The 22,283-nt window shown below is 28.0% G+C and overlaps 1 protein-coding gene across 2 annotated transcripts in view; it reads right to left on the bottom strand.

Moving 5' to 3' along the window:
• LOC123299242 overlaps positions 1-22,283 on the bottom strand; it is a 158,867-nt gene that overhangs the window by 34,775 nt on the left and 101,809 nt on the right. For both annotated transcript variants that reach the window (XM_044881565.1, XM_044881566.1), the window contains exons 4-5: positions 11,666-11,915; positions 9,902-10,064 (exon numbers count right to left, since the gene is read on the bottom strand). In XM_044881565.1, coding sequence (XP_044737500.1) covers positions 9,902-10,064; positions 11,666-11,915 — 413 coding nt within the window. The remainder of the gene's footprint in view (positions 1-9,901; positions 10,065-11,665; positions 11,916-22,283) is intronic.

The following is a 22,283-nucleotide window of genomic DNA, read 5'->3' as shown; positions in this document are numbered from 1 at the left end:
CTAAGTTTAGTCCAAAGTTTGTAACGCTTAAAAATATTGATGCTATGAACAAAATTTTGGTATAGGTGTTTATAAAATCACCTAATTAGTCCATTTCCGGTTGTCTGTCTGTCGCCTGTCATCACGATGACGCAAAAACGAAAAGAGATATCAAGCTGAAATTTTTATAGCGTGCTGAGGACGTTTTTACGTTGGGTCCCAATTATTTACTTAAAAATGAAAAATGGTTAGAATTAACTATTTCGTAGCATTAAATGAAAAGGTAAAAAGTTTTTGTGTGACGATGTATGGCTACCCTGATTATGTTGTCATTACCCAAACTCCGGTTTAACTAATGTCTTTGTTTTTCATTAAGAAATGTCTGAGATATTTTATATTTTGCATTCTTTGTACGTCATGCAATGGTTTTTTTTTTGTTTTCATTGTAACAAGGGTTCAAATATTTACATAAATATTTTCTTTTTTTTTTTTATGGAAAAATCGTAAGTCTACAGAATGTTCCAAAAATAAACGCAAGATGGTATTTTGATAGAATAGCATATCTGGTAAAATTTACAGCATATCTAAAATTCAAAGATCTTTAATCTCTCTGAATTATTTTAAATTTCTCTTCTCGCATTTGATGAAGCAAAATCACTATTTCAAACAAAGTTTAGACGAAAACCGCGAGCTGTTTAAATTTTTTTATTTTTAAAACCTTGTGCAAGCAACAGTGAAAACGCGTTCTTTTTTCGTAGAATCCTCCATTTTAGGAAACCTAAACTATTTAACCAGTTGTCAAACTGTCTTTACTATTTCATTTTCAACCAAGTTTACTACGCAAATGAGCAAACATTCGAATCTTGCGTTAATTTTTGGGTACCCTATAAAAACTTTTTTTATGTATGTAGGTAATTTGAATTCAAATTATTGAAAGTATGACTTTTGAAAGTTCAGGGCCAAAAATCGCTAAAGCAAAGACTCCTGAAAAATCTCGAGAAGTCATAACAAAACTGATTTTTTAAGATTAGTTTCAACCACAAAATCAAAAATTTCGATCAAATTGGAATAATTGTATAGTAAATACATAAAGGGGTGAGATTTTCATATTATTTTCCATACATTTTTTTAATCAATAAGGGAAGAAATCATTCCTTTTTCCTATCCAGAACGATAATAATTGGTTGACATGTGTTTAAGGATAATACATAATAATATATGTATTTATCTATTTTCACAATAACTTTGAGGGTTGTTTAATTATTATAGGGATGAAAGTTTATTTATTTTTTTTTTAAATAAAGAGGGTTAATATTAAACAAAACTATTAGAACTTGTCAATCAGAATATTCCAATAGTAAGCTAATCAAAAGTATATGAAGACACCCCCTTACAAAAGATATTTTTATATTAAGGGGATGATTTAACTACCCTTGTTTTCAAAGAAAAAAATCACCATAGATTAAAAAACATCTGATATGAAACACAACATATCGAATTCATCGCTTTAGACTTTTCATGAATTTTACTTGATACTCTGTCCGAGAAAAGCTCGGATTTGTTCTCTAAGTACTCATATCCATAATATACATCTGGAATATCAAGTAAATTTTATCACTTAAAGGGGCTTACTCAATTTTCTAAATAGCTTGGTTGAAATAGCCAGTTTCATACACAACGGAAAAATGTTTGTAAATAAATGCGTTGCAACTTGTCCAGACTATTAATACGCAGAAAAAAAAATTAGTAAACTTGATATCGGATCAGTAACAGAAGTTTCTCACATTTCTCGCATCCAGGGCCCATATAACCAGATTTCACTGTGGTGAAAATCGAATGTATCTTGTTATATTATGTATGAATGTAAGCAGTAAGGCAGCGACCTCTATAATTACACCTTTCAAGTTCTTAATTTTTTTTTATATGAGTTCATAATCATATTGAATTCTGTTATAAGTATTTTATAACGGCAAATACATTATTTATTCAAAAATATTATAGTCTATGAAATTATATATCAAAATTACACAAATATAAAGTTACGGGTCCATTATAACTCATAAACTTTATCTGTTTAGATTTCTTGTCCAAAAGCGATTAAACTTAAAAGGATTGCATTTTTGGATGTCTACTTTTCGATACTCATGGTCATATGGATTCATGTAGGTGAACAACATGGTATTTCGAAAAAAAGGCATCGTAGAACTTTATAAGCTCAGATTGTGCTTAAGGTGATTGTAAATCTACAGTATTGTAAAAAAGTTTTGGTTTATTGCACGATACATACATATAAACCAAATACATGCTTTTTAGTAAGTAATGAGTTATTTTTGGCTTTACAATACCACGCAACTATAAAAATATATAATATATTGTGTGCAAGTGATGCATATAAGTTTGATAATATAGATACCGCTCTTCAATCATTAAAACTCTAACTGTAATCGCCTCTGTTCATCAAATGATGGAGCTTCGATGAACTCATAATTAAATTCAAATTTTGTTTTTATATCATCGACGACAACCTTATATTTTTATGGTATTATTATAAACTACAAGATTGTCTAAATACTTTAGATAGTTTTTTATCATACTCTCTAGATTTTTTGATATAGAAATATCCAATTGAAAAGGATAACCTATATGATTCATCATTTTTTCAGCCAACTTTAAACAATAAAATAATAATAAAAAGCCTGATGACCTAGGAATTTTTTGTGATTTTTGGAAACTTTGTTAATAAAAAAATGTATTTACAAAATTTTATTGAGATCCCTAGTATTATTCAATCCTTGCATATCTTCTTAAACACACACATTTATAATTATTAAGAAATGATAAATATTAATTTCTTGAACTATAATTATTACATATATTATGTTTGAATATTTAGAACAAAATTCTTGCATAATATAAATATAAAATTTGTAATTGTAGGTATAGCAGCCAGCTTCGTCAGCCAACGAGCTCAAGTGTTTTACAGGTATCTCTTTTCAAAAAACTTGTTTTTTGGTGAATATATACAACACTATACATTCAATATATAATGGTGTATCTTATTGATTTGATAAGTCATATTTTTATAAATGTATTGATTTTATTCAATACAAATTATGGATGATAAGCGCTACATTTAAAATGTACAAAGATACGAAAGGAACATAGTTCCCACCGGTTGCTCTTGACAATATCCTACTATGTGCACTTTTTTTTTTATCCCTTGACAAGACCTTCAGAATTTTGAGAAAATTATAATTTTCCTAATTAATTTTAACACAATAGTTTTATCACTCACGTTGCAATATTGCCTATATTTTTACGAAAGTTGAAATTATTTAAAAAAATATTGATTTGGAAAATCGATTACCTCTTGTGTCCGGATGCTTTGTTCTGCATCAAGCCAATATTAAAATTGAATGCGAAACAAATATTTATATAAAATTCCCTAAGATGACTAATATTAATTATTGTGATTTTTTTTTATCACATGATATAAAGGAAGTCCTATGACCGACATTTCCGTAATAATACTACTAAAAAAATAACATATTTTAATCTCTGTCATTTATAAACAAAAACAGCTGGTATAAGAGACTATGTACTGCGTTTAATCTACAGTTAACTACGACATACCATATTTTTTATTTTCACCATTAATAATATTTATTTTTCACAATAAAACATAGCACACACATTTTCACAGTTAATTTTTCTAAACGATTTTCAATACTAAACTATTTTTCTTTTTTCTTTTCGTATTAAAATATTTTCTTTCTACTAATTTAATAAAAAAAAAATTATGGTAAACAAATAGTTTGTAACAAGACTATATGTGATTATGTCATACAAAATATGAAAATTAATACAGGGTGTTCTATAATTTACTGTAGAAAGTTAAATATCCTGAATAAGCTCATAAAGACGAACGAAAAAGTTCCTTACCAAATTTCGATCTGAGGCCTACTTTCCGGGCCAGATAAATTAATCAAAATCATTTATAGAAGAAATAACACACAATTGTAATTCATTTCTTCACTTTAAATGTATTTTATGGAAAAACGAGAGCTTTTAACTAATGAATATTAGTTTTTGAAAATAATCTTAAGAATATTAGCCTTTTTAAAGAATAAAACATATCTTTTAAAACATTTCAATAAAGGTTATATATGATTTAAAACGCAAACATGAACAGCTCAAATTTATAAATTGAACACCGTAAGGAATATTAAAAGATTTACCTACTTATAAAGGACATTAATGCGAATCTATAAATACAATTTAGAGATGATCCTAAGAAAACGTGATTTTTTGGGAACGTCTTTAATACATACTGTTTTTCCCCATTTCGCGTTGCATACTAAAATTGAAAAAATAAAATTATTCTTTACTTTAAAACCCGAAAATTATATGATAGTTTTTTGTGTTTAATATTGACCGTATGACAGAAACACAATGAATCTTAATTTAAAGTATTATAATCACTTTAAAAAAAAAGAATTTATAATTAGTAATGTTGTAATATTTAAAAAAAAAATAAAAACGGATATAATTTCAAAAATTAACCATATTTTTGGTTTTAACAGTGTACTCAGTCTCAGTAGCTACTGGATATTTTTTCGATTAATTATGATGTGAATTAATTTATTGATACTTAAAAAGTTATAAAAAAAACTTGATTATAAGTGTGGTTTTGTTTTTGTAAATCATGTGAGATATTTAAACATACAAGTGTACTAAAAATATTATTGAACAAGTAAAGAGTATGTTTAGTTTCATGAAATCTTATACTGAATGTCTATAATATTAAAGTTTTTTATACTAAAATTAATAAAAACTAATCCTGGTGGATCAAACCCTTAGAGGTTATACCCATAACTTCCTGGTTATGATAAATTTCAAATTGAATGTTTAAAATCATAACAGGACTATAATCATCACATGCGTATGTGTTTTGTTAAGTGTATAATAATATTTTTAGTGTTTTGGTAAAGTAACGCAATGCATTACATTGGTTTCGTATTATTTATTTATTAATATTAAAAAAGTATTTTACAAGGTCTTTTTAACATAAATTCAAATTTCAAAAATGATCTCCTTCAAATTAATTTCCATGAAAGTGAAAAATACTTGTTAATTATTAACAAGTATTTGAAAAATACTTGTTAAGAAAATTTCGAAATCCGTGTAAGAGCAGTTTTACTGTCACGGGTTCCCCGCTTACATAGAATGCATAATTTACGGCAAATTTTCTTTTATACATCCTGTAAATCTTACCTAATATCATTGAAAAATGCAACATATTCATTTGATTTTCGTATTTTAATTGCAATAGAATTATCAAATTCCATTTGAATGTGAAAAGCTTTTGAAAATTTAAATCAAAACAAAAGCTTTGTTTAGCTTGCCATAATTGTATTTTGCTGATAATAATATTGTAGATACGATTTTTCAACTTTATTTTATCATTATTTTTATACAAGCATATGTTGTAATTTTAATTATGGAAGTTTTCTAAACAAACCGAATTAGTCAGCAAATGTCACTTGCCAAACTCCTTGCATGAAAACTAGTTCGCTCTTTGAAAAATTTCCTATAAAGAAAATTATAGCAAGCGGTCAGTGGCAGATTTACCAATAGGCTGAGAGGGCTGGAACCTATGGCGGCAAATTAGACCAATTTTTTAAAATTAATTTTTGATCCATTTTTTTATTAAGTGACTACTGTGAATGAAATTTTCAGAGTTAACACGTTTCTCATCCTGATAAATAGACTCTTGCCTGACTTAGAAAAACGGCAGAAGACCTATAGCGACTCTGACGAAAAAGCCGTCTTCTTGAAAAAATGAATCCCAGTGATTTAGATAAAAAGTAACTTAGTTTAGAAATCCGTAAATTTTGAATTTATTCTTTCGCCTGAAAGAATTTAAAAAAAACCAAATTCTGATCATTCCTGCGAAAACAAAATTTTGAGAACATTTATCCAAACTTGGATATAACACTTCGCATGGTACTATGTACACCAGCAACAAATTGTTCGGGGGAGAGAAGCTTTCATTGCTTAAAGCGGGTGAAAAACTATCTACGATCTACGATCTACGATCTACGATCTAAGTCAAGAAAAACTAAACGACTTAGCTCTTTTATGCATAAAGTTAGAACAAATGAACGGGATATCATAAGACGATAAAATTGATGGATTTGCGAACTTAAAAGGTAATGTAAAGTACCCGTAGGAGTGGCAAAAACTGAACGGCCTACTGGCGACGAATTTGTAAATCCGCCAATGTAAGCGGTACTAATTTTTCCACAAAATACATTTAAATACATTCTATAAGTTTTTTTTTCTCTAAATCTTCTCTAAGCATCAATATTTCAACAACTATGGTGTAAATCGAAAAATTTTACTTTTGATTTTTGTCTTATTTTCCAAAATACAGAATCCATCCTCAATGTATGAAGCGTCTCAAACATTCAAATATTTTCATACACTCATTTTTTTGGGAACGTCCTTAAGTTTTTTTTGTTTATGTATGAATGTTATTTGAGTATTTGAGTAGTAAATCTATATATATAAAAATAGAGTGTTTGTTTGTATGTCCCCGATTTTCCCTAAAACTAACCATTGACCTTCGGTAGGGGATTATGTCATTGGGTAGCCCTTAGGCTCCCATTGTGAATAAGGGAGTTTGGTGGGGGTGCATTGTGAATAAGGGAGTTTGGTGGGGGTGGAATTAAAAATGATCTAGGAATTCATAGAAAATAGATTAAAAAAATAGTTCTAATAATTTTCAATAGATGGCGCCACTGTCAACAGTACAATTTTCACTAGATGGCGCTACTGGCGCAAATGTCTTTCGATTTTTTAGTTCTAATAATTTTCAATAGATGGCGCCACTGTCAACAGTACAATTTTCACTAGATGGCGCTACTGGCGCAAATGTCTTTCAATTTTTCTCGAAAATTCTGGAATGTTCTATGGATTTCTATCGAATTTTCTAGAACTTTCTCGAATATTTTCGAATGTTGTATGGATTTTTATTGAATTTTATCAAACTTTCTCGAACAATCTGGAATGTTCCATGGGTTTCTGTCGAATTTTCTAGAATTTTCTCGAATATTCTGGAATGTTCTATGGATTTCTATCGAATTTTCTAGAATTTTCTCGAACATTCTGGAATGTTCTATGGATTTCTATCGAATTTTCTAGAACTTTCTCGAATATTCTGGAATGTTCCATGGGTTTCTATCGATCTTTCCCTTACTTTTCCGTACACACAGAGAGTGTAGACATAATATTGGGATCGGCCAAAAAAATCTTACTGTTCCGTACACACAGAGAGAATTAAAAAAAAAGTCTTTCATTTAACAATTTTGATATTTAAATATGCAAAAACAACCCAGCGAAGCCGGTTTAACAGCTAGTAGTTTTATAATTTTTCCTGCAATAAAAATGTACACAGCATAATTAAATACTACATGATGTAAATTTAGTTCAATGACCTAAATTTTGTACCTCTACATCATACATAGAACTCTATATTCTATTATATTCTGCTATTCTATGAGTTTAATGCATTCAGAAATTGTACCAGTTTGTTCGATGAACAAGCTGTGCTTGCTCACTGCGCATTCTTTTAGAATAAAGTGAGCTATATGAACGCTATCGTAAGCTATAACGGTAGCTATTTGTTTTAAACTATATATGTTCAAATTAAATGAATTCATTAAAAAGCATCATAGACATAGATATTCAAAGGTAAAATTATTTGTTGAAAAAGGAGCTAATTTTTATTTAGAGCGAGCTATTTCATTAGACTTTGGATTTTTATGTATTTAATGTCCATGATTAGGTTAGATTAGGTTATATTGGCTGTACACGAAGGACACACTTAGACTTTAGAACCCATTGTGATACCATATATGTGTTTTACCACCTTTCCGCTGATAATTTCATTTATCACCTCCTCAATTTCAGAGGCTGAGTGCACTTCCTTCATGCATATACCATGCACTAAACCAGGCCATCACAAATATTAATTAAATTAATTTTGTTTCGATGGCGGGAATCGAACCCGCTACCCTAAGCATACCGTGAACGAAATTGGTTACGCCTTAACCAACTGAGCAAATAGGGCGACCAATTATGTACGTTCACAGTGAATGGAAATTTTAAATGAGTAGGAGTACAAATCAAAGGAGATTTTCCAGAAAGCCACAAGTAAAACTGATTTAAAAAAACTATGAAAATTGTTCTTGATTGGTGAGTAAATTAAATCTGTATAATTTTTTGGGCCTTAATCTTAATATATATATTTCTTGTGTGTGTGTGTATGTGACTGAACTCCTCCTAGACGGCTGGACCGATTTCGATGAAATTTTTTGTGTGAGTTCAAGGGGATTGGAGAATGGTTTAGATTTACCATTCGGTCCAGTACAACTGTTTTTGAGGGCTCCGTACCAAAAAAAAGAAATTTCATTAAATGGTGGGAGCGCATATAAATCATATCACATTATTTTACAACTTAATATGTGTACTATGTATTTTTAATAGTATTCAGGTATTGTCAATAGGCATTTATTAGAGCCATATGCGAGCGCAGCGAGCTCTACTATCAAAGGTCAGGCCAAAGGTCGAAGGTCAGGCCACTCCAATAAATAGGAGTTAAATTGGGGTTTAGCGGACAGGCTAAACGTAGTATAGGTATTCATGAATTGGAGTTACGTTTTTACGGGACAACGTCCGTCGGGGCCGCTAGTATTTATGTAAATATTTTACTAAAAGTTAAAAATACGGATAAACATAAAAATCCTGGCTCTTATTACAAACACAAATATAAATTGTTAAAATTATTTAACAAAATTAGCAAATATACGGTAAAGTTTAAGACAAAACATGTTTATATAATAAAAAAATTGTTTAAAAATGTTCGAAAAAGGATTTCGATGAAAAATGAAAAATCTTTAAATATTAAGAAATTTATATTCAAAAGCTTGGAAAGACTTTTATGGGTAGATCTCTTTGGAAGTAATACTTTTTTCACATTTAAAAAGTATTTATATTGGAAATATTTTTTCACGACCAGTAATGTTGGCGTACATATAATTGGGGCACTATTTTAATTCAATTGTTTGTACATTTAATTATTCAAATGTTTATTTACATTGTAGAAAATAAATTTATTGATTTGAATACTAAATAAATACTATTTTTGGGTTAAATTAACATTAGCCAGAATCGACTTTAAATAAAGACACAAATAAAGTCCAAACGAAAAAAGGCAAGCCAAGGCTAAAAAAGTATGATGAAAAAGAAATAAACTCATATTCACCGAACAAAACCGGGAATCGAACCTCGGACCTTCCATTTTCCGGGAGGGTACACAAACCACTAAGCCAAAGTTTGTCATTTGGTACACAATAAATTTGTCGAACTTTTTAATAGCCAAATTCCAGTCTTGTCGAATTCGTTATTTTCAAAAAGATAACTCAAATTCAAATTACAATTAAATTAACAGTTTGAATTAAGTAACCATAGATCAGTAGGTTAAAAATACGAATGATATGGAACTGAACCCTAAACAAATTAAATTTTTATTGAAAGAAAAAAAAAACTAAAAAGTTAATAATAATAAAAAAAAAACTAAATAAGTAAATACAAAACCGAGAAAACAAAAATAAAATTGATAAATAAAAAAAAGAAAGTAATTTCAGTTTATAAGTAGCTATCATAAGCAGCTCTATCTATTTTCTATTACATATGTAATACAATTCCCAAACGAATAATTACATGTCAAATAAGAATAAAGATAACCCAATTTTATATCTTTCCACAAGTTAAAATATACTAAGTGATCCAAAAAAAACGGTCCACAATATATTTTTATTTTGTGTGGATCATTTTTTGTAAAATATATTGTACTTACTCGAACTCCAGGTAAAACCAATTGTTGTATTGATAAGGATGATGAACTTTGTGCGGTATCCAATTCGAGATCGGATCCTGATAATGGATCTCCGGTGAATACACTGTCATGTGATACACTTAAGCCACCGTGATGTCCACTATAAAGTCCACCGGTTCCACTCCTAAAAAAACCATTGAAATCTTATAAATTAGAAAAATTATACGTTGGCTGAATTCGTTATATTCTAAGAAGGTATTTTCAAAGTTATCTCTAGTTTCTTAGTCCCGTCTTTAAGCTTTTGGAGGCCCTGCACACATATGGATCGTGGGACCCCCATTTTTTTAAAGCAATCCACAGAACTAGGTCCATTTTGATGTGAGAACATGATGCTATCAATGCATGAGCTATTAGCATTGAAAATCAATTATTTTTCATTGAATTAATGAGTAGAATGGAACGAAGCTTGCAAAAAATGGTTTTTTCCGAATAAATGTTTGCAGGAAGTCTAACACAAAATAGTTTTTTTTTACTAAGAGATTTGAAACTTGACATCCTTTCCTCTTGATTGAAAATCGAAAACAGTTGTAAAGGGAAAAATTTTTAGAAAATGATGGGTTTGAGAGACATATTGAGAGATCCAAATAATGTAACGTAGACAAGTTTAGATCCAATAAAGCCATCGTATATTTTTCAACGGGTGTTTCGCTTTGCTTTACTTTACCCAAAATTTTCATTGTAATTTTTCAAAAATTGTATATTGAGGAAAAAAAGGTAATAATTTTCGTTTAAATGTGTTTATAATCATAAATTTTCATAATAAATATTTAATTGTCATAATCCATTAGTTAATGTCAGTATCCGTTGCCCCAACCTTTTTAATGGATGAACCGACTCGACTTACAAGTTACAAAGTACTCATTTTGAGTAAGTACATATATGACTTAAATAAATAAAATGTATATAGGAATAAAGTACGAATGAGTTCAAAAAAAATGAAGCAGTCATAATCGTAGTTGGTTCTTTTTTGTCTTACATAAAAGCCTCAGCATATGAAAGTCAACGGACACAGTCCTCCATTCCAGCATCCCTAACAAATGGTGTATACCTCGATAAACTCAATAAATCTTTTAGCTAATTTTATTAAAAATTAAACTGTTTATATTGTGTTTGTTATGTAAATAAAGTATTTTTTGTCGTTTCTACTTTTTGTATAACTTTTAATGTATCAAATAATATTCCATAAATCGTTTTTTAACTATTTACTTAATGGCAATAATGTAAACAAAATGTAGCCAATGATTCAGGGAATTCACTGACAGTCTTCTCTCTCATTCATCATTTCGCAAGTTTTGGGCCCTGGCATTCTCTAGTTGTATAAACTCTTTGGTATACTATGAATTGCCATAACAGATGACGTCATGATTCATGCAAAACGCTTTTAAATGTAAATATTTTATTATAGGAATAATTTTTTTGATTCCTACAATCTATTCGACGTGTTTTTGGTACATCAACAAATTTACTAGAAGTGTCTATTTAAACAATTAAGCTGGGAGCCATTTTCGATAATATTTGTTCGTCGTATTTTTGATAAAAAGTTATAAACAGAAAAATTTTAGAAAAAAGTACAATTTTTGTTCCTTGATTCAGTATTTTTGAATTGATGTATACAAATGTATATATTATGATGTTATATACACGTTTAGATGAGTCCTGTGGGATACATATAAACAGGATACAGATATATCCAGAACTATAAGTATATCACATAACATTACTTACTTTCTACGTGTTGGCTCATCACCCGCTAATAATTCACTTGTTGAACGACTCCGATGTGAATCCATATTTGGTGTTTCTGGTTCAGGTGTTGTTGTATCCAACCCACCATGTATATTAAATTCATCCCCACTTAGACCTCCACCCCCTGTACCGGTACTACCAACAGCACCAACACTTGAATGACGTACTTTACGTCGAAACATTTTACGTAAACCACGGAATGGATGAAAACGTCGTTTCTTTGATGTTTCTAAAACAAATTAAAAACAATAAAATTTAAAATCTATTTTATGAATTTTGATGAAATTAAAGCAGGCCTTATATATTATCATAATGCAGACATTAAGATCTCTGGCTGCACGGTTTATTAAACACCGGGTGCGGTTATTAATCTTTTTTTAAGTTCCCAGTATAAGAAGTTATCGTAATGGGTCCGATTTTGGAAATCGAAATTTTTAACATATTTTTACGTTTGTTCATAGCATACTATTTATAAAAGTTTATTTTATAATTTTATAATTTGTGAGCTATGGAATGTAAAAACTGGACAAATTGATAATTTAATAGTGTTATTTATGTATTCAAACATATTAAATCAATTTATAGCCACATGAATTTTTGGATCTGGCGACTGTCATGTTGTATATTCTGTTGCACATTTGATAGACATATAAGCTAATTTTGTACGTTGGATAAAATTAAAGGGCATTAATTTTTCAAAAGATTCCAGTCAGTTTAAAATTATTTTAATAAATGAATCACATGAGTTCACCAGACTAGTGATAGTGATAATGCGTGACTGACTAAAAATATAATAGTGCAATTTTGAAATTTGATTGAATTTAATAAACATTAAAACAGGTCATTAATTAAATTTAATTAATTAATATTATAAGTAATTTTATTACATACAGCATTATATTATTAAAATTAATTTAAATTAATTAATATGATGAATTGATATAATGATAAATAATGGTATATGGTCAGTCAAACTGATCCTAAACTGATGAATGACTCAAATGATAGATAGGATACAGAACAGTGTTTGTTAGACAAATCGGCTCATTATCATAATTTATTTATTGAAATAGTACAGAAAGTCACACACATTAAACCACAAAATATCTTAGCCTTGTGGTCAAACCATTAGGTTTCAGAAAGATTTAATTTTTCTGCAACTAATTATAAAAAATTTAATTTTACCAATTCTAGGTTTACACAAACATAAGCGGCAAGGGGTGACAAAAATTTTTGAGCAATAGATTCAAAGACTAGAAAGTATAAGTTTTCTAATGAGTGATTATATTTTATAGAACGTCTGTTTTATAAAATGGCAGCCACGTTTCGAGTGAAAAATGAACAAAAAAATAATAAAAAAAAATTTATTTTGAAGGTGGTTTATAAAGTGAAGTGAAGTGGAATAAAGTTAGTTAACAAAAACAAACAAATAGGTGACATCATTTCTTAATATTTTTTAATGCTCTAATTAATTCTTTTGTTGTAAATAATTTTTAATTTTAATTCATTCAAATTATTACACTGTTTTTTTTTTTTTTTTTTAATTTTTATTCATTTTTATTATATTTTTTTATTAAATAAATACTGGTTATTTTTGTTATTGTATTTTTTTTTTTATTATAATAATTTTTGTTTGTTTGATTGTTAATTGTAATTTTATATTTCTTTATGTAATAAGATCAGTATTAAATTACAATTACTATTTGTTTAATATTTTAAATAATATTATTATATCTTTTATTATTTAATATACAAATAATAATGTAAGAATTTAGAGTATGGAAAATTACCAAAAAAATATTCTTTTGGTGGAAATGGTTAAATATTCTACCCTCTCAAATCTGATGCCAGAACATGATGCCCCCCATCAAAATCTGTAATTTATGTTCAAGTTTTTTTTTAATTGATTAACAACAAAACGAGATATTTGGGTGTATAGATTAAAATGGATCACTAAGTATATATAATTCTTCAAAGAAAGGACAAAAAATATTTAACACAGAGGTCGTGTGATGTTCACATTTTATTTTTTTAAAGGTGATTTATAAATAATATTTCATATTTTAAAATCACGTAGGTGAAAAAACCTGGTGAGATACACGATTATAATTTGATATCTGCCTCATTTTATTTAATACCTAATAATATTCGATTTTGTTTTTAGTCCATTTGTTCGTCCTACACTCAAATTATATTTTAGATAAATATTATAAAAATTATTATTATTTTATTATATTATTAATTTTATTAATAAATATTGTGGAAAAATATAATTTTATTTAGGGGTCAAAGCTTTCTGATTTGATATTTTATTAATAGCCCTGATGCCCGATATTTTGGTCAAGTTTTGAACTGTTTGAGATATTTCGAGAGTAGAATTCAAAACAAATTTAAAAAAAAATAATTCCGCGATAAAGGCAAAATTTTATTGGCTTTATATATTAAAAATCGGTGTGACAGACCTTTCTGCCACGATAAGAGCTATCACACCTAATTCTCTTGAAAATAGATAAAATTTTCAATAAATCTCTTACAAATTAATTTCCATGAAAGTACAAAATACCTACTTGTAATTATTAAAAATTTAAAAAATATTTCTGCCTATTTTTGTACATTCTGTAGTATAACATGTTACGTAATAACATCAGCTTTATGTGTTATATAATAAATATAATATAATATAACGTAATATGATGGGTATTAGAATTGTACTTAGAATGTTATAGAATAGCTAGAATTATGTTATTTCCACTTTTGTTCGAGCTTTCAAATGTATTGTGTGAAAATCTATATATATATATATATATATATATATATATATATATATATATATATATTTGATCTTTTGAAATTTTCTTACAAAACAGAAAACAATCAATGTGTGTTCTAACATATATCATGTCTTTAAAGTAAAATTTACAATGGGATCGTTTATTATAATTGTGTATGTATTATACAAGCAGTAAAAGCTCGCAGTTCAAAGCGATCAATTCGAACTTCGTTAACAGAAAATTCGCTTTATTTCCGAAAGTTCGTATTTGTATTTTGAAAAATCCATTGACATATTCTAAAAATATGCAAAGAAAATTGATTTTTTAAAAATTTCTAGACCAGAATACTACCTTAATCGAAAATGTTCTGTTAAGTGACGACCTACTACCGTCCTCAACTGTATTTCAATCAGTTTCAATCGAAAACAGTCAAATGCGATTAGACTCAGAGCTGAATCCCAGTTATCAAGCAGGGCTTATCGTAACCACTCCTTGATTCGATAAATTGCATCTTGCTATATGGTAATAACAGGCTCAGTTGAAAGGGGTGTTTGAGACGACCCTTTTCGTGCCAACGCGTCTGTTGCTTCATTTCCTTTAACGTAACAGTGGTAACCAGGTCAGCCTGAAGGCGTTACATTGATTGTAAAGCAAGCTTTCCTATATACCACAATTGGTTTTACATTTTACATAACAATAAAATATGATAAGTTCAGTCATCAGAGTACAACCAAGTGCAATGTAATAGGTACGTCAAGTATATGTAACTAGGGTAGTTTTACCAACCCCATTGTTATGTCGTTTTCAACTCTATTCTTCTATTCAGGTGTTGTTAACTAGGTTACGCGTAACACTTCTGTTTATAAGGAAACTTTTTTTTTTATTACTCAACAAAAATAGTGCATTCCAAATAAAACCAATTATATAGGAAATTTTTTTGTAAAGTTTCTTAGAAACGTGTCTGAAAAATAACTTGACCAAAGAGTTTAATAGCATTAAATGACAATGAAATTTCAAAAATATATTACATTTCTAATCGCGTTTAGATATTAAATAATATTTAATTTTTTTAAGTACTCTAAAAGTGGGAATTATTTCTATCAAATCTAATTAACAAAGGCTAATTAAAAATTTAAAAAAAGTTTAATTCTACTAGGAAGTAAATTGTTTAAAAATTTAATCCTTTTTATTGTTTTAAAATAAATATAATTATTTTTAAATACGTCAAAATAAACGTGACTTTGAGACCGTTTTTATTAATTAGTTTACAATTAATTACAAAATTAATTTAATTTAAATATAAAAAAATAAAATAAATAAATAATAAATATAATCGGTATAAGTATTACATTTTAATTCGAAAATAATTATTTTTAAATTTAAATAAAGATGGATTTTCCATTAAAAGTGTCCGAAACTTACAAATTGAACAAACAAAAAAGTTATTTCATTGATATTTATGTGGCTAATAGGGTATAATCGTTTCATAAAAGCTCATAGATTTCGAGTCATAAGAGCATATTTTTCTTTTAAAATATTAAAATTAAAAATCGTAATTTTTAAACTGTATATCACGTGATCTAAAACGCGGACAAGCCTTTCTGTGATGTCATATCGGCATAAGCCATAGACCATCAATTAGTTCAGTGTAGACAGCTGGGTGTAATATATCCATAGATAATAAGTATTTATATTTATTAAAATCAGATGTCTATGAATACATCTGTCAAACCTATTTGTGTTATTTCGTGTAATGATACCGATATTACGTCATCAAATTGGATGCCCGCGTTTTTGACAATTTAAAATTTAATTCTAGTTTTTGGCAAGAAAGCGTGTGTATTTTTCCGAAATAAATTTTTGGTGACTTTCTATTAGCAAAATCAACATTTTGAAGTACTTTTTCAAAAATAGTAGAATACCCTATCAGTGTTTAAGCGAAAAATACATTTCTTCGGGACTCGGTCACATGGATTGAGTACGGTCTGAAATTTTCGTAGATGTACGCGTGTTGTCTGATTACTTACTTACTGAATAAGTTGATTAAAATTTTTTTACTAAAAGTTACTCGGATGCTAAATAATTCAAGCTAAACATTTTTCGAGTGTATTTTTTTCAATTCTCTTTAATTAAGATTACTAGACAAGATATTTGTCAATATTTAGTTTACGAATGTGTAACATATTATATATCAAAATTAGTCGAACAGACCATGATGTTAATATCGTGTGCATGATTAAATGTAAACAACAACAATGAGTAATAATCTTCTATAAATATATAGGAGACTTTCTATAGATATAGATAGTCACTCATCACGATATCTCTGGAACTATAAGACCTAGAGACTTGAAATTTGGCAGGAATATTCCTTTTGCCAAGTAGAGGTCAGCTAAGAACGGATTTTACGAAATTTCACCCACAAGGGGGGTTGCGGGGGTGTTCATGAATAAAAAATTCATATTTTTCAATTATGGCTTTTAATAGTTCAAAACTTGGTCAGAATGTTTTAAATTACATTTAGAAATTTTTTTAACCTTCGGAGGGTAGAAAGGTGTAGCGAGAAAGTGGGAAGGAAATATCGAATATTTACAAATATACCTAAGTGGGGTATCAAATAAAAGAGCATGACGTGTACATTACAAAACTGTTATCCAACGCAAGGAAATGTGGAGGGAGGGGTGCAAGTGGGGATGTTGCCCAGCAAAGCGGGTAGTTCCCAGCTAGTAATAAATAAGTGGATAAACAAATTATAAAAAAAAAAAATTCATTGAGTTGAAAAAATTGCATTCGTGTCTAGAACTCGAATAGCCTAATTGGTAGGGCGCTTGACATGAATCCAAGAAGTCCTGGTTCGAGTGTATTATTTTCAATTCTCTTTAATAAACATTTTTATTTAAAAAGTTCCTTAATAGCTCGAATTTAACATTTTTATAAAATAAGGATATACATATAATAAACTCGCATGAATTGTCCACTAAGATTTTCCCAATATTAATTGAATGGTGCTTCCTAGAAAAGTTTCGGTTTCCATTTGCCTGATATTATAAAGGGTACGTATTTTGGGACATTCATGAAATAGTTTTTCAAATAAAAAAAAAAAGTTTTATGTAATTTCATACATAACTTGTTTAATTTAATTTTAAAATTCAATCACTCTTAATGGAAACCCGTTTTAAATTGAAAAATATGTATTTTATAATCTAATAAATATAATTACGAAAAAAAAATTACAATTATTTTTTATAACGTAATTTTCAATGGTAGTTTCAGAGTTTAAAAAAAAAATAATTTCTTATAATACAAACTTGTGATTAGTAAAAGTATTTATATTTTTTAATGAAATAAATTTAATTTTTAATATGAAAAAATAAATTTCACTTTTTATTAACAAACAACACCAATTATTACCAAATCAAATATAATTTGTATCAAAAAATTTTATTTTATTATTTATTTGACGACGAACGGGGGGTTAATTTCACTTTTTATATACCACATATCTAGTTATTATTTAATAATTAACAAATTTTGAACAGAAAATTTTGAATTGAACTAGAACCAGAAATTTTCGAAACCACACAAACTCTTATAAACCAATCAAAATGGATTCAAGAATGATTAAAGTGATTGCGTTAATTGAAATTTGTAACTTCAAAAAGTTTGTTATTGACTGGTCTTTAGCCAAAAAATGGCCTGGACTCTTTGGATACCACCCACGTCAAAATAATGGGGTTTAACCACCCTTTCCCTGAAATGTACGCCTATAACAGAGGCCATCGACATCATTATTTGTTAATCTTTATTTATTTCACTACATTCATATTTTCAATTAAATTTATGATGTGGATGGAGTCGGTTACTTCGTTCTTATCCAAGTGACGATAATGTGATCAATTCTACCGCCCCCATTAATTACGGCCGCTGCCTGGATTCGAACCCGTAACGTAAGTCTAAGTAGACAAACGGTCACAGTCTATCGCCTTAGACTGCTCGGCTAGTTAGACTCAAATTTGGATACTACTAACGTCAGTTGCTAGAATTCTTGGAAATTCCTAATATTTCAATATTTTTCGGCTAATATTTGAGATAAAATGAATTTAGGAACTTACAAAAATGATATTTACTTTCAAAATTCTATAATAAATAGGAAGTAAAAATAGATTTTCGTAATTGTAAAAATTGTTATATTCTTTCAGTTAATACTGATAACGCCTTTGTGAGTCCTTACATTATTGGTGCGCTGTGCGTTCGAAATTATAACAATATATTGAAACCGGATCTTTGTAGACAAATATAAAAAGGATATGAACTGTTATAGAAGCAGGAACTGTTATAGATCCTGTTACATATATCATTATTAATATGTATTTTAAAATTTTAGATTTCTTATTATAGGATTTCTTATTTTCCACGATTTTTCAATTTAGGACCATTTTTCAATGAACAGTTTAACTTTCCTCTACAATAATGATAAGTGCATGAAATGTTTCTTTAAAATTTTGAAATATTTAAAAAAAATCACATACCTAGTCAAAAATTAATTTTAATTTTCAAAAAAAACAGTCACATTTTTAAAATCACAATGTTCTTAAAAAAATCACAATTATTAAAACATAACAATTTAAAATTTCATTATCAAAACATTCAATAATAATAAAACTAAATCGTTTTAAAAAAAGAATCACAGTATTCACCAAAAAAATCACAGACTTTAAAAAAATAACAACAACAAATTATTAGGACAGATAAAATAATTAAAAAACTAAATAGTAAAGCGCACGCAATAGAACAAACAAACAAAGCAGATTGAATGCAAAATACATATTGATTGTGAGTTGAAATAAATTTTTGATTACAAGGACATTAAGTAACTTAAGTTAATGTAAAATAAAGTAAAGTATACTTAAAATATATAAAATTATAATTAATTATAGGTTGGATTATTTAATTCATAACAACAAACTAAAAACGAAAGTTTTTTTTATTAGTTCATTGTGAATATATATGAGAAATTATTTTATCTTTCAATAAGTGGTAGTATGCAACTTTACGTACGAGCACTTACAGAGGGGGGGGGCTGTCCTGATCTAACACTAATTTCTTGTGAGCAGTTTCATTTTACCGACCCACCAAACTATATTATCGAAGAAAATTATTGTGAGAATTCTTTGTCACGTGGGTCGAAAATTTTTAAATCGCACATGTACAAGCTTTACTTTGACGCATACCGACGGTTAGAACGTGTCGGTAAATTGAAGTTTACAAATATTTAGCCAGCTATCAATTACTTAGTAAAAAATGGCTTCGAAAAAAGAGTACTTTTATACTTTTTTAATAAGCCATCCAATAGGTATAAAGTAAACATTGTAGGAAACTGCATTAATTAAAATTATCAGTTCTTGTAAACTTTTTAAGTACTTTTAATTTTAAAAAAATCTATACAAAAAGCCAATCCATCAATAAACACAGCGATTATTAGTCAAATTGAACTGATAATAATTGTCGAGCACGCAGTTAAAACTGTTTTAAATTTTATTAACGTTTATACACAATATGAAACTTTCTATACGATATTTGGTAGATGTTTTAAATAAGTTTTACTGTAACTTCTCACTCAAATTGTATATTTATTATTTTATATCAAAATATGAGTTGATAACAGGGTTTAGTCTTTTTTAATACAAATACATTAGCTGCTATCAATTTTGTGATTTTTTTTTTCATTATTTAAAAAAAGAAATCATTAAGTACTTTTTAAGCACTGTGTAGCAATCTTTTTTTTTTTTAATCTTTTTTATCTTATCGACTATGATCATATCAATGCTACCTGCAAGATTTGATATCGGTAAGGTATAAGCGTAAGTACGAATTTCTCGAATCGTCCCAGCGAATTACACTTAATTTTATTTTCTACAATTTTAGTTATAAAAAATGATAGGCAGTCACGAGGATTGCTGACAAAAGTGAAAACCTAGAACTTTGGAATAACTGTGTTATTTTAAATTTTTATAGCGGTCTCCCATTCAAATAATGATTGTATCAAATGTTGCTTAACTTCAATGATCAAATCGTGAACCGGTGTTTTACGACCGTGAACCATGGGAAGTAAGTCACGTGCTACGCATGCTGATTCCGAGATGACAATGATGTCAAAAACGGCTTAATGCAACTAAGATTTTCCCTTCAAAAAAATGATCCGGTAGTTCTCTGATTCTATTCCGATTCAAAAACTACTTAGCTAGTTTATTTTGTATTATCAGATAAAGCTACTGAACTTATATGTCATTTAATTAAAACTGAACATAATTTACTAGAGTCTGTTTTATCTTACAAAATTTTAACTTATGTTTATAGTTGGATCTCAGATGTGCAAAGATAATAAATCTACTAAAATTAGAAATAGGAAATTTGGGCAATAGATTCCTGAAATAAAATAATGTCTAGAAATACATACACTGTCAGTAGCAGTGTTTTATTCCAATAGGTCGAAAATATTGAAAAAATAAAATTAAACCAATATTATTACTTAACAAATTTGAAAATATAATAAGATAAAACAGACCACCTAATATTAAATTGGTTATGTATTGTGTTATCAAGTGAAAGGTAATCAACTTTCAATAAATTTTTCAATCTTTATAAATTTTTACATAAATAAAAGTTAAATAAAAACCCACCCACATATGACAAACCTAAATAAAAACAAACCTTTTTTATTCACCGTTAACTTTTGCATACTCAGCTTGTATTTACTAAAACTGTTTAAATAATATAAGCGAAATTATCCTGACATATTTAATCATAAAACTATTATTTATCCGGAAAAATGAGTTTGGATTCTGATAGTTTTGGTTCTTATTTTGATAGTTTACCTGCCATGTTTTCTGAAAATCGTGGTAATTTTGACAGAAAAATGCACTTTTTTGTATAAAACAATTTTTTTGGGTATCTCAGACCCTTGCGACCTCTTAAAGAAACGTGTTCCATAATCAAAAATTTTTTGTTAGAACCAAAATAAAATTTTAGGTAAAAACTTAAATATAGAAGGGAAAACTTATTATTTTCTTAAAGATATTTTCATGTTTTCACAAGGGACAAATATTGTTTACCTTCTAGACCATAGAAAGAAATGTTTATTCTATGTATTCTACTTTCTTTCGCATTATTATCTTTTGGTAGCTACAATAGCTGTAATGGTTTATAGGTAAAGTCTACAGTCAAAATGTTTCTAACATTTCTAGCTAAAAACACTTTCACTAGAAAGAAATGTATGAATAATTTTTATATCACAAAAAAACAACTTATTTAAATATTAAAATTGGTTTATTTAAATACTTAAAGATCTTGTCAAGAATATTCGATACCAAGTTTTTAAGGATTTTGTATGGATATTAAAGGGTATAGTTTTTTTGCTACTGTCCAATAAAAAAATAAAAACATAACTTGATTGTAGTTCTTACGAAAAGTCTTTGTACCTTCTATTTGAACTAGAAATTGTTCCTACTTAATAAATTCGAATTTCAATTTGGTCCAAAAAATTTTTTTAAAAATCGGGTTTGTTTAGTAATTGGACGAGTAGTTTTGCAGATAATGTCAAAAATCGAACCGAGATATCATTTTTCTCAGAAACTATTAGCCCAATCTTAAAATAAATCCTATTTTTGAAGTTTTTGGCTCAAAGTTATCTTATAAACTAAATTTTATCAAATTCCGTAAACAAAAAAAATATTTTGTAAATCTTTAGATTTTTTTCTAGGAAAAAAATCGAGAAGAATTGTTTATTTCCGATTTGTATTAAATTCATATTATAAGGTATTTTGACC

The sequence above is a fragment of the Chrysoperla carnea genome, chromosome 4, assembly GCF_905475395.1.
Source record: "Chrysoperla carnea chromosome 4, inChrCarn1.1, whole genome shotgun sequence".
Classification (NCBI taxonomy): domain Eukaryota; kingdom Metazoa; phylum Arthropoda; class Insecta; order Neuroptera; family Chrysopidae; genus Chrysoperla; species Chrysoperla carnea.
Note: the sequence above shows the minus strand (reverse complement) of the source record. Positions and strands in the feature narration are given on the sequence as shown.